This window comes from Aedes albopictus, chromosome 1, assembly GCF_035046485.1.
Source record: "Aedes albopictus strain Foshan chromosome 1, AalbF5, whole genome shotgun sequence".
Taxonomy (NCBI): domain Eukaryota; kingdom Metazoa; phylum Arthropoda; class Insecta; order Diptera; family Culicidae; genus Aedes; species Aedes albopictus.
In genome coordinates this window covers 207,209,900-207,224,592 of record NC_085136.1, presented here as the reverse complement: position 1 = coordinate 207,224,592, position 14,693 = coordinate 207,209,900, and the positions used below count along the sequence as shown (strand labels likewise).

The window sequence follows — 14,693 nt, the reverse complement described above, 5'->3', positions numbered from 1 at the left end:
TAATAAAATTTTTAAAATTATTTTCTATTAAAATTTGTTCCATCTATTCCCAGGCCTCGCTCCGTCCTGTGAGACGCTCCTAATGTCTGAAATGGCCGTGGCGCGCATCACACCGGTTATTCTGAATGCTCAAACCTCGTACCGAGACACGATGAGTGCCAACCAAACCGAGCCCAAGAGTTACAAGTTTTTCGTTCCCAGCGATATTTCAATGGTGACGTGGCGGTTGCAAATCAAGCGTCCCTGCAACGACTGCAGCGATGTGAGCTTCTCCGTGCAGGCACACGCTTTGCCAACGCACAAGGACTACCTTCAGAATGCCATAATATGCCCCAATCAAACGGGAGATATCAGCATCGACTTTTATCCACAGGAAAGCGCATGGCACTACGTAGATGTAGACTTCTTGAACGAGTCCGACGAGGGGCACTCGAATCGGTCATCAGGTGAGGCAAAGGCTCTCGAACTAGAATACGTCATAGAAATGGAATTCGAATCAGCGATAGTGGAACGTTCAGAAGACGAGCATAAAGAATCGACTGAAGAGAGTGGGAAGCAGACCGTACTGCAACGAAGAGGCTTCGAGCAGTACGCACTACTGCGACAAACCTATCGCGAGTTTTTCATGTTCGACTACGACCTTCTACCGGACATAAACGGGACCGTACCACTTACATTGAATTTGAGCGCAGGAACTCCAGCATTGATGAAGTTCGACGTTAACGATGTGTATGACATCGGAGGCACGTTGAGTTTCGCCGTCGCCATGCGCCAAGATATGAAGAGCATTCTGATTGATGCTCACCAAGCGAATAGTAACGACCACGTTGGCGTAGTGGCTGAGAAGCTGATCGACATTCAAGAGAATTTTGTAGAAGAAACTACAACGACGACAAGCACAACGGCGGCGCCTGCCAGCACTGCCCAGGACACCAATCGAAGTAATCAAACCGTAATCGTTTGTATGCGACTGGGTGAGCCAGGAATTCCAACCTGGCCGGATAAATGCGTCTATGGAAGACATATTTTCCCCGCAGCCATCACGATCAACAATACCGATTCAGACACCAGCACGGGCCTGGTTCACATTCCGTTTCCGGAACCTGGCAAATGGTATGTGACTCTGGGAGTCTTCTGCCATGGAGCAGAAACAGCAGCTAGGATAACCATCATCGACAGTGTGAAGGAGTTTATCAAAAAATACCGGGAGGTTTTGTTGGACATGAAACAGCCATGTTCTTGCGCGGAATTGGCAAATTACTATAAAGAGTGCCTGGGAAATGAGAGCTGTTTGACGAAAATGAACGAAACAGAAACGTTGAAGATTAAAGAGTGTATAATGGATGCAAAGTGTACCGATGCGTATGATGAGATGGCCAAGAAATTTGAGGTTCATCACAAGTATGCGACAGAGCAAAGTGTAGCCGCAGATACGGGATGCAATGGCAGTGTAGTGTTTACAATATCGTCTAGTCCTTGTGTGGCGGGGCGATGTGGGCGATTTGGTAGATGTTACCACTACATGTCAGGAGGTTTCGTCTTCTCGACTTGTCTATGTTTGCGAAACTATCGAGGTTGGGATTGTACCGAAGACTCTCAAGTTCCGTCCAGTGCGTCGATTCTGCTTGCCTCGCTAATGTTAACGCTTTCGAATTTATTATTTTTGCCTAGCATTTTCTTCGCCGTAAAACGAGGCTATTACACGGAATCGATCATCTACTTCTTCGCGATGTTCTTTTCTACTTTCTACCACGCATGCGATTCGGGCGAGGAAGAATTCAGCTTCTGTCTCGTCAAGATCGGTGTTCTACAGTTCTGTGATTTCTACTGTGGCTTGCTGGCAATTTGGGTTACACTGATTGCCATGTCCAACATTCGGCACCAGTTTGTCTCTCTGTTGCACATGCTGGGAGCGATTCTTCTTGCATTTGGAACTGAACTAAATAAACAGTCCCTTTGGGTGTTCCTAGCTCCAGCGTTAACGGGAATCTGCCTAATATCCGTAAGCTGGGGTCTTCGTTGTCGCAAAACGAAGAAATGTTTCCCTTCGCGAGGCTACTTGGCCGTCTACTTACCAATCGGTAGTGTGCTAGTAATGGTCGGCCTCGTCTGCTATGCCTTCTTGCAGACAAAACAAAACTATCATATCGTACACTCGATCTGGCACATGGTGATGGCCTTAAGTATCCTCTGCCTACTACCGGGTCGGAAAACATTCCAACCAAAATGCTAGCATACGGTGATGATCTACCTATTAAATTCCTCCTCGCAATCGTCCAATTCAATGTCAACGGCGACCACTTCGGGAACGAGCCCGAACGTCAGTGCTACCACAACTACAGTGGCCTCGCCGTCGGCGGTGCAAACGGGAGAGGAAGTCTCCACCATCACCGGTCCACGTGGAGATATCAATCCTATTAATTGTACACTACAGCGCAACAGTTCCGTCGCGACAGCTATTACCGAAATCACTCCGTCGGCATCACTTGTAAATAATCTATCCGATGCCACCGGCAACAACAGCATGTCGTTGTCCTCTACGTATTCATCACTCGCTTCCGCAAGCACCACTGTCACCGTTGCCAGCAGCAGTGGCACGAGATAGAATCCGGGGAAAGGCATTAATTAACGACCCTTTACCACCCGCGCTACTACGCTCTATATGGCGGATGACGGCAGCGGCGGCAACAGCAAAAACAAGCACCACTGTGTTGTAGGTTTTAAGCATGACCCAATCTGATGTTAACTGTTTCTGTATAGCACCGGGAACTAAATTGAATGAACGCAACAATCTCATCAAAAAAAAAAAAGCCGGATAGACATCGCATATAGGGTAGAATAGAGATAGATAGGGATGAGCATGCGAGATTTCGTCGTTCTAGTCTGATACAATCAACTGGAGCAAATGGGGATGAAAGAAGCGTTTATATGGGATATTGGATAGAAACCAAACAAACATGCGTTACTAATCTTAATTGTTTCCCGTACCATCACTACCGAGCTAGAAGTGTCATCTGCTGACAGGTTTGCTTAGCGAGATGAAAGTGATGTGTTACCACAGGAATGGGTTAGTTATTTTTATCTTGATGCTAGATTTTCAGTTGGAACTATCGAAGTCTGAGCTTTCACTTCATGACCATTCGTCAAGGTGTTACCTTCCATGTCCCTGCACATTTTGACCAGCGGACATTTGGCATGGTTAAGGCACGACATCTATCATATATTTCACAAGGGAAATTTTAAGAAGAACTTTTTGATAAATTTCTTGTAAAGTTCTATTAATTTGTCAGAAATACTCTAGTTTTAAAACTAATCGAGCTTGACACCAGTCTTTTAAAATTTATCCAAGAATTAGCCCGAAACTAATCTTTGGGGCTTTCCATGAACCACGTGGTCATTTTTCTGGATTTCCCAAACATCTCTGCTCGAACTACAAGCTTTAGTTGGACAATTTTCTTAATAAGCATTAAGGACAAGGTATTTGGGGTACATAGCTCAATTTTTCTAGAGCACCGTTTTTTAGAACCGGTGAACGGATATGGCTGTAAATGCATCACGCTGATTGTTCAGTGGCTGTCATCAGCGTGATGCATTTTGAAAAAAAAACGGTGCTCTAGAAAATTTGAGCTATGTACTCCAAATACCTTGTCCTTAAGGCTTTTTACGGCATCATCAGCATTGTTAGCCATGTTGGATATATGGCTCTAAATTTCAAAGTGATAATTCTCTGCCACCATAGCGAATATTCGTCTGAAAAAGTATCACCCTAATTGCTCACTCGCAGTGAATGCGATGATACTTTTTCTGCTGCGTTGCTGCAGAATTGACAGTTTTTTATCACTTCAAAAACGCGAGGCAAACAATCATTGAAAAGCAAAAAGTCAATGATTCGTGTGAAAACCTAGTGACGCATCATGACACCTTAAGGTGAATATATGACGAAGCCACACCTCAAATTTTCAAGACCACAAATCTAAAGAACCGAATGTCGGTTTGAGCTGAAAAGTTGATCGATTGGTTACCCGCTGGTGGTGACCAATCGATCAACTTTTCAGCTCAAACCGACATTCGGTTTTTCAGATTTGTGCTCTTGAAAATTCGAGGTGTGGCTTCGTCATATATTCACCTTAATGATTAGCGTTTTGATAGCGTTGCAAACCAGTTCGAACTACATCACAGATATTACGTAAGGTCCTATTATGTAATTCTCGGATTGAAGAATAGGGGAATTTCCTCAATAACTTTTCTAAATTAGAACCCCTTACCAAGACTACGTGTTTATATTTATATTATCCGAAATAGGGGAAATTGTGTATTTGTGGCAGTTTTGTTCTCTTCGTCATGGGGATTTTTCGAAAGCTGTTCAACTCAAAGTTGGCCTCAAATTCTGCACAATCAAGCTGAATTATACGACCAAATTTCAGAAAAATTGCCCGACAAAAACCCATCATGACGAAGAGAACAAACCTGCCGTAGCCCTAGGTTGACTATCGTATTGAGTTTTCATGTGTAGGTTTGTCATCAATATTGCATATGCTTTTATTTATAGAAGAAAGAAACTTTAAGAGGTACTCACCTCTGAGATTTATGTTGGTCCTTCACCATACTGTGCGATCTGCATTTGCATCATAGCCAACCACGAAGGAGATTTGGTTATAGGAGACAAGAGCTGTTATCTCTGGGACAGGAATACCAACTGCATCTTCGTATGCAAACTGACAGCCACGATACAATGTCTCCCCGAATGAATTCTGTAATGAGAAAACATTTAATGCTGTTGTGTGTCAGAGCAAGAGCTAGCTGTCATCATATACCAACTTGCACGAGTTTACGGTACTTGTTTTAGCTGTTTGACCCATGGCTCTTGAATGCGCGTCACGAACGTTGTTCTTTTGGAATTCTCCAACAGAGTACATCTGTTGTGTTCTAGACGTGATTTTTCGTATTATTTAGATAATCCGCTTTTCCGGATGGCATTGGCCAGTTCTGTATACCGAATACTGATTTGCAAAAAGTTAAGCAGACTAGATATCCTCATCAAGTCAGGTTTCAGTCAAAACTATAACGTCATAGTCATGTTCAGAGATAGCCAGGAAAAAATCGCCAATTTTAGTCCGTAATCCACAAACATTTTGGCAGTAAATTCGTAATTCGTAATTCCTGTAGTGTTGGGTGTGCATTTGGATTCGTCGGGTCCGGCACATAGATTGCTGGACCAGAATCTGCAGGCGGTACAGGGTTAAAAAAATGCTGGGTCCTTCGTACCTCATCCTCAGTAAATTGACGGAATACGATCCCTTATGGTCAAAAAATAGAATCCATAGCTTTTGATGTCAACTCATAACGAACAACTATCTTAAATGAGATGGATGACAGAGTTGAAGGAGACCGACCTTTCGGTATTAACTATTTCGCGGTGACTTCATCCGTATACAAGCATTCTTTGACGAGTTTCTTGATATTCGATTCAGATGCTTCCGGAGATATTATGTTAAGATAAATTCAGAACTTATCGACGGGTCTATCTACACGGGACGGGAAAGGGTTGGCTGTTATCAGATCAGTTCCACGAAGTATTTTGAACGAGTGATAGGATGTCGTACCTCCATCGTCACGTCTTCTCTTGGGGGATTTGGAGGAATGATCAAACTTAAATGATCGAAGAACTGGAGACAATTTGTTGAATTCTCCTTCGATCTCCTGCCTGATCTCGGCAATCAGACTTTCTTTGATCTCGCACTTCATTTCTTCCATACATTTCGACTGTGGCAGCCGACATTTCCGATGTTTTTGTTGCTGGTTGTGTCTACTCATTTCAAGTCACATGAATCGCTAGAGGAAAGAGGAAGTTAATATTGAGGATCAACTTCCTACGTTCGCGAACAGTCTCGCATACTGCTCATAGCTGCGTATCTCTGAAAGTGTAGAAGGAAAAAAATACATGAATTCAAAATTATTTGCTTTACACAAAATCAATTGCTGTATGCTCATTAACTATCCTTAACTGTATCATTTAATTTGGATTCTATCTTCCGGTAACAGAAGATACGACCTTTCTACAGTTCTACAGTTCTTCATTTCTTCCTTTCATGCTCCCATTTCCCTTTCCTCTTTCATCAGTGTATGTGCCTTTGCTACTACATGTCAGCAAAATTCATCTTTATCGTACCATCACAACCCTCGTCATAAAACAAATCCCGTGTTGCACTCAATTGGCAACATGGGTTTCCCAACATCCTGTCTCTATAATTAAACGATCAAACATACAATCCCTCGCTAAAAAAACATCAACATTCTTTCAAAAAAAAACCGGACACAACATTCCCCGCACCCAACTGGGTCTGTTTGTACATTCCATCTAAGTTCATCATCTCCCGCGGTCTCCGCTGGTCGGCGTAACATTTTCGATTGCGAAATGGGTACATATTTGTACAACTAACTGGAGTTGAAATTTCCCACGAAACCAAACCAAACAATCCCATGTAGCCCACTGCACACTGCACACACACACACATTGCACCCCCGCACTCACTCAAGGCCACAACGCGCCGCGTGAGCTCTTCAAACCCCGTTCGAGAGCACGCGGTATTTGCACTTCTTCTGGACCCCCACGATGAAAGCCTGCCAGGAAGCTAGATGTTTTTTACGCTAAACAAATGCGGAAAATGGTCACTTAATAACGAAAAAAAAAGAGGACTAAATTGTTGGACATTCCGTGTCAAGTAAAGGGTGTTAATGTGTTTGTGTTGTATATTCAAATTAACTATAAGTTCTTTTCCTATGAAGCATTGAAACGTGGTTTTATAACTAGTTATGGTTTTATACGTTGTTTTTAGTTTTAATTTAGCTAGAGAAATCAAGCAAAACATTGCTGAGCTTACGAAAATAGAGTAGCATTTTTAAAGACTCCTGATTTGCTTTTAACATCCAATACAATATTAATGAATCAAATAATTCCATATAGATTCGACATGGAACTAATTCAGTTTGTGCAAACAATGAAGAAACAGCTATTTTCAACGTTGATATATTACAGCGGAATCGTGGAAAACTTAACACAACATTCAGTGTGAACGTGAAAAACAACGTAGATGTTATAGGTAAATGTAATTTATTTGAATTCTTTACATCACCAAGATGGAACGAATTGGTAGCACAGAATCTTAGGTTATAATCGTTCCCGTTACGAAATACACTGGAGCATGATTAATTTAAGAGGAAATCCAATATGGTGCCCGTTATTTTTCAAATATTCACTGATATAATGTTTTAACACCAAACTCTTTCGAAAACTTCTCTAAGACCTGTACAAAACAAGCCTTTTGTTTTTAAACGATGAACCACATTGAATTTTCCCTTAAATAGGAGAAATAAACAACTAAATTGTGATCTACTCTATAAGGTAAAACAAACTGAAAATATTTGCACTTAATGTTAGAAAATGGCACCAAACAGTAAAACAAAATGGCAAGAAACTAAAAAAAGTTCTAATACAATTCAGCTCAAAACACGATTCAAGAATCAAAAGCAAATCGTACATTGGTTCAAGCAGCTGTGATCAACTTGTCACATGATTTTAGTAACTATAGGTCGAACAAATTTAACACGAAGCACGAAGTGAATGGTTTTTTGTTTTGGATTCAAAAAAACATTCGAGAGATAAACACTAGATTAGATATTACCGAAACGGAAAACCGATCCTATGATTTACTACTCGCCTGAAGGTTCAAAGATCGTCGTCGATAGGGATGCAAACTATTACATCTGTAATAAAAAAAGAGGAAAAACTAGAGATGTAATCTGCAATGCATGAGTAAAACAACAAAAAAAGATCAGTATATGGAAAAAGCAATGGTAAAGAATTCTACCAAAGAATAGTGAAAATAAAATAAAAGGAATACTTGCAACTTGTAACAAGCACACATTTTGTGTCGTGTCTATAAATTAGCGGAATTGTGTAGTAGGAGGGAAGCAATTGTGTGGGACTCGCTGTATGTAAATGAATTCGAATGACAACCGATTACGGAATACAAGATTTTTATAGCAAATTAAGAGATTATTTTTCTACTTATTTCCCAATATCACAATGGCCCGAATAAAAAATTCTGTTGATAGCTGGTCCAGTCATCAACATTCAGTTTGCGAAAAAAAAATCAAATCTGCTAAACTCGATCGTTTGATCATTGTAATGTGTCAATCTCAACACAAGGCGTCACGTAATTCTTACAGAAGTATCATTATCGATAGTGAATTCGGAAATTCGGGGCAGACATTAGGCAAAGAGTAGCCGAACTGTGAGCTGCGCCATTATTTATATTAGTTTCAGCCTGAGGTGCATTAATAGGTAGCCAGCTTAAGCCATGACAGAGGGGATAAGACTGAATTGGGTACAAAGACCACGGAAGACAGACTCACTACTTCTTTGTATATTGATTGGCTCTAACAACTCGGGTAGAGGAAAAGAGCTCAATAATAATATATTTTGATATTGAGATCAAAATGTGATATTGGTTTATTTGATATAAGAGATAAAAGATCTTTCTTTTTTTCTTTTTGAAAGGTTACTAGCCGGACGCTGAGTACCATTTTAGATAAGTGTCCGCCGAAGCAGGAGCAGATTCTTGCTGTACGATGCTGCAGAAAATTGAAAATGAAATTGTTCATCCGTCTTCCCAGCTGGTTTTCCATCACTGTTTCTAGGAGGTTGCGGTGCCACATTCTATCATATGCTTTCTTTATATCCTTACTTTACCTTACTTACCGATAAGGCTAAGACCGGGGTGGCCTCTGCTGTACATAGTAGCCGTCTCCATTCTACTCGGTTCATGGCTGTTTGTCTCCAGTTCCGCACTCTGCGTAGGGTCCGCAGATCGTCCTCCACTTGGTCGACACACCTAGCTCGCTGCGCTCCACGTCTTCTTGTGCCGGTCGGGTGACTCTCGAGTCGGGTTGCTATCCGACATCCTGATGACGTGACCCGCCCACCGTAGCCTCCCGATTTTCGCGGTATGGATGATGGTTGGTTCTCTCAGCAGCTGATGCAGCTTGTGATTCATTCGCCTTCTCCAAGTCCCGTCATCCATCTGCACTCCGCCGTAGATGTTACGCAACACCTTCCGTTCGAAAACTCTAAGGGCGCGCTGATCCTCTGTACGTAGGGTCCATGCTTCGTGCCCATAGAGGACGACCGGTCTAATCAGCGTTTTGTAGATAGTTAACTTCGTGTTACGGCGAACTTTATTCGATCGTAGAGTTCTGCGGAGTCCAAAGTAAGCACGATTTCCTGCCACAATGCGCCTCTGAATTTCTCTGCTGGTGTCGTTGTCGGCGGTCACCAGTGAGCCCAAGTACACGAATTCTTCAGCCGGCTCGATTTCATCACCGTCGATATAAATTCGGGGTGGCGGGCGCGCTGATTCCTCCCTGGAGCGCTTTGCCATCATGTACTTTTTCTTCGACACATTAATGACTAATCCGATTCGTCTGGCGTCACTCTTTAGTCGGATGTACGTTTCCGCCATCGTCTCAAATTTACGAGCAATAATATCAATATCATCAGCGAAACCAAGCAGCTGAACGGACTTCGTGAAAATCGTTCTACTCGTGTTTATCCCCGCTCTCCTTATTACACCCTCTAAAGCAATGTTGAACAGCAAGCACGAAAGACCATCACCTGAGAGTGTCCCTGATACTCGAACTACGCACATCACTCGATCCATCGTCGCCTTGATCAATTAATAAGACACGGACACGTTTAGTACTTCCAGTGAACTATTCGTTCTTTGAAGGAAGCACGACACTAGACAACGGACTAGCATGCAACGCCCAGTGGCACAGCCGAAAACTTTTCCTGACAGCTGCGGCGGGAATCGAACCCGCGCTCCTAGCACGATGCGACTAAATGCTTGGTGACACTAGCCGCACGACCACGAAGCCACACATTGTATCAGTTTATCCGGGAATCCGTATTCGTGCATAATCTGCCATAGCTGTTCCCGATCGATTGTATCATACGCCGATTTGAAATCGATGAACAAGTGATGTGTGGGCACGTTGTATTCGCGGCATTTTTGCAACACCTGGCGGATGGCGAACATCTGGTCCGTTGTTGCGCGTTCACCCATAAATCCAGCCTGATATTTCCCCACGAACTCTCTTGCAATCGGTGATAGTCGGTGGCATAAAATTTGAGAGAGTATCTTGTAGGCAGCGCTCAGTAGTGTGATCGCGCGGTAGTTCTCGCAATCCAACTTGTCGCCCTTTTTGTAGATGGGACACACGACACCTTCCATCCATTCCTCCGGTAATACTTCCTCCTCCGAAATCTTGGTAATGACCAAGTGTAGTGCTCTCACCAGTGCTTCTCCACCGTATTTTAGAAGCTCGCTTAGTAGTTGATCTGCTCCAGCGGCTTTGTTGTTTTTCAACCGGCCAACCTCCTCCTCAATCTCTTGGAGGTCAGGGGCCGGAAGTCTTTCGTCCTGTGCACATTCTCCTGGATAGGGCCCATACAGCCGAGGCGGTAAACGCACGGGTATTCAGCATGACCATGCTGAGGGTGACGGGTTCGATTCCCGGTCGGTCCAGGATCTTTTCGTAAAGGAAATTTCCTTGACTTCCTTGGGCATAGAGTATCTTCGTGCCTGCCACACGATATACGCATGCAAAATGGTCATTGGCAGAGGAAGCTCTCAGTTAATAACTGTGGAAGTGCTTATAGAACACTAAGCTGAGAAGCAGGCTTTGTCCCAATGAGGACGTTACGCCAAGAAGAGAGAGAGAGACATTCTCCTGGATCTGTTACCACGCCACCTTCGGTACTTGCAACGTCGCCATTGAGGTGCTCATCGTAATGCTGCCGCCACCTCTCGACCACCTCACGCTCGCTCGTGAGAATATTCCCGTGATTATCTCGGCACATGTCGGTTTGTGGCACAAAGCCTCTGCGCGAGCGGTTCAGCTTCTCGTAGAACTTTCGTGTGTCCTTAGCGCGGTACAGCTCTTCCATCGCTTCGCGATCTCGGTCTTCCTGCTGGCGCTTCTTCATCCGGAAGACTGAGTTCTGCCTGTTCCGCGCCTGTTTGTAAGCTTCTCGTAAAACTTTCGTGTGTCCTTAACGCGGTACAGCTCTTCCATCGCTTCGCGATCTCGTTCTTCCTGCTAGCGCTTCTCCATCCGGAAGACTGAGTTCTGCCTGTTCTGCGCCTGTTTGTAACGTGCCTCATTCGCTCTCGTACGGTGTTGCAGCATTCTCGCCCATGCTGCATTCTTTTCGTTTTTCAACTGTTCACATTCGCCGTCGTACCAGTCGTTTCTGTGATTCGGAGTCGCGAAGCCTAGTGCTGTAGCCGAGGTACTACCTATGGCGGATCGGATGTCCCTCCAGCCATCTTCAAGTGTAGCTGCGCCAAGCTGCTCTTCCGTTGGTAGGGCCACTGCTAACTGCTGCGCGTAGTCTTGAGCCACTTCTACGGTACGCAGCTGCTCGATGTTGAGCCGCGGCGTTCGACTTCGACGCGTGGTAATAACTGTCGAAAGTTTTGAGCGCATGCATACAGCGACTAAGTAGTGCTCCGAATCTATATTCGCACTGTGGTATGTGCGGACATTGCTTATATCCGAGAAGAATTTACCGTCGATTAGAACGTGGTCGATTTGATTTTCTGTTTGTTGGTCGGGTGATCTCCAGGTGGCTTTGTGGATATCTTTGCGGGGGAAGAAGGTGCTTCGGACTACCATACCTCGGGAGGCTGCAAAGTTTACGCATCGCTGGCCGTTATCATTCGATACGGCATGCAGGCTGTTTCGCCCGATTACCGGTCTGTACATTTCCTCCCTTCCTACCTGCGCGTTCATGTTGCCGACAACGATTTTCACGTCACGCGGCGAGCAATCATCGTATGTTTGCTCTAACTGCGCGTAGAACGCTTCTTTCTCGTCATCAGGTCTCCCTTCGTGTGGGCAGTGGACGTTAATGATGCTGTAGTTGAAGAAACGGCCCTTAACTCTCAACATGCACATCCTTGCGTTGATCGGCTGCCACCCAATCACACGTTGTCGCATCTTGCCCAACACTATAAATCCTGTTCCCAATTCATTGGTGGTGCCACAGCTTTGGTAGAAGGTAGCCGCTCGATGCCCGCTTTTCCACACTTTCTGTCCAGTCCAACAAAGTTCCTGCAACGCCACGATGTCGAAGTTGCGGGAATGTAGTTCGTCGTAGATTATCCTGTCACATCCTGCGAAACCTAGTGACTTGCAATTCCATGTTCCAAGTTTCCAATCGTAGTCCTTATTTCGTCGCGTGGGTCTTTGCCGATTGTATCGAGTCGTATTTTCTCCTATGTTATTCGCAATGGGAATTTTTACGGGTGGCTTATTGGGCCTACGCCAACACTCCTGTCTCGCCGGAGGGCCATCGTGCCAGTTCTGTTTAACGTCCCAACCAACACTGGGACGACCACGCTGATGGGGCTACCACCTTGGATCTAGCTGGGCGTGGTGCAGCGTTTCTTATTCAGCCGCTGGATGCCAGAACAGACGCTGTTTGAGCCGCACCTCCTTGGTGAATAAACGCTCGAATCGTACCTCCCCAATCTAGCTGAAGTCAAAAGGACAACAATGCCCAGGCTGCACTACCAGCTAAGCACACAACTGTTAGCTGGCGGTCTTTGTCATCGCTTGAGCATGAGGTAGGAACTTGTGAGAACCAGAGCTATGTTGGACGCTCTCCTCACCGTTTTGCAGCCCAATTCTTTATATCCAAGGTAACGATTTCGCAATGTTCTCCTTTTTTTCCTGTTGCTGTTATTACATCTTCAAACTCGGCTAGATACTTGGAAATTGTCGCTGATGCGGGTCGCCCTGGGTATCCAGATGGGTAACAAGCCGGTGGTTCACCATTCGCTCTTTGGTTTTTGCAATGCAGCTAGTAAGGGAAATGGGACGGGAGTCATTCATGTCGTTCTTGCCTCAACCTTTTTAGGAATATGAATGATCACGCTTTCCTTCCAGCTGTCGGGAATAATTCCTGTTCTCCAAATTCGGTTGAAGGCATCTAGCAGGCTTCTTTTGCAATGGAAAGATAGTCTCTGAAGCATTAGATATCCAATCTCATCCGGTCCGACTGATGTCCGTTTTGAGTGTTCCAGGGCCCTGAAAAGTTCCTGAATGGAAAACTCCTCGTCAAGCAGGGCGTTTTCGTTGGTCTCCAGATCTATATCGCGTTGTTCATAGCTTTGCTTCTCTGACTGGAATTCTTCAGGGTACTCTTCGATAGATGATGTCGCTGCAAAGAATTCGGCTAGATGGTCTGCTTTCATTGTCGCTAGTGTGTGCATCGATTATAATTAGTCCGGGGCCTTTCAGTTGCTTCCTTCCTTTGAGTTTATTGAAACTTTGCCATAGCTCTGACGTGAACGAGCTGCTGTTGAAGATACTTTGGAACTCATTCCAGGATTTTTTCTTAGCTTCATCTACAATCTTCCGTGCTTCTATTTAAGCGATGTTGAACTCTTGTTTGGCGGTTGCCTTCGCAGGGTCGTCGTCTTTCATTTTCCTAAGCTTTCGTAAAGCTTTTCGTCGTATTTTGATCTTCCCTTCGACTCCTTTATTATTTCAATATTGGCCTCTATATCAGCTGGAATCTTTTGAGCTGCAGCGATTTCAAACTTGGTCCAATCAGCGTCCTTGTACAACCATCTTTGTCTTGACCGGATGATTGGGAGCTTGTTAGTGGACCTAATGTGAAAAGGATAGTGATCTCTGCCGAGAAGGTCGTCCTCGCAGTGCCAAAAAAAATTCGAAGCTAGTGAAATGGAGGCGAAGGAGACGTTGATTGCAGTGAAAGAGCCCGATGCATCGTGATAGTGCGTTGGAGATCCGTCATTCAAAGCCAGAAGATCATTCATGGTCCACCGCCCATTCCAGGAGTAACTGACCACGACGGTTAGATTTGCTGCTTCCCCACACCTCATGAGATGCGTTGAAATTTCCACAGAGTAAGAATGGAGGCTCGAGGGTTAGTAAAAGATCGTTTAACTTACCGATAAGCTCCAGATTGTTTAGCGTATGTGGCACATATGTAAATGGATACCACAGTGATGTTCCACGGTTTACCAATTCAGACTGCACAGGTATGCAACCCAGAATCTTGTTGAGTTACTTGGAACGGTACATCTCTGCGCACACCGAGACCAGTGATACCGTTTCCTAAACTCTCGGGACGGCTGCAGATGGTCCAGTGATATCGGTTGTTTAGCAGGTTCGATGTTTGGCTTGTCATTTCTTGGAGACATATTGTGATGGGTAACCGCTCATAGTCGTAGAAGAATTTCTTCATATTTTAACTTGTGATTCAAGTTTTTCGATTCTCGATTCTTTCTGTCCGATCTGTTCCAGAAGTTCGTTGATTTTTTCCTCTTTTTGTCTATTTTGTTCGATGATCATACTGAGCTGCTCTTCAACGTTATCTTTGCTTCGTAATTTTCTTCCAGCTTTGCGATTTGTTCTTGTTTTTCCTGCACTTGGGCCGACAGCGCGTTTAGTTGAGTCGTGGTTGAGCGGCTACCACAGCATAACTTCCGTTTCTGGCTTCGACTCTAGCGCGAGCTTCACCATATGACAGATTGTAATCAATTTTTGTTCGGATTACATCTGCTTCGGTTTTGTATATTTCACACTGGCAGCTGGTA

General features: G+C 44.4%; 1 protein-coding gene across 2 annotated transcripts in view; it reads left to right on the top strand.

Annotated features, from left to right (window-relative positions):
* The window catches only part of LOC109430278 (uncharacterized), a 334,978-nt gene extending 326,926 nt beyond the window's left edge, over nt 1-8,052 (top strand). For both annotated transcript variants that reach the window (XM_062846168.1, XM_062846167.1), the window contains one exon: nt 54-8,052. In XM_062846168.1, the coding sequence (XP_062702152.1) occupies nt 54-2,233 (2,180 nt within the window). In that variant the 3' untranslated portion in view covers nt 2,234-8,052. The remainder of the gene's footprint in view (nt 1-53) is intronic.
* The last annotated feature ends 6,641 nt before the right edge of the window (nt 8,053-14,693 follow it).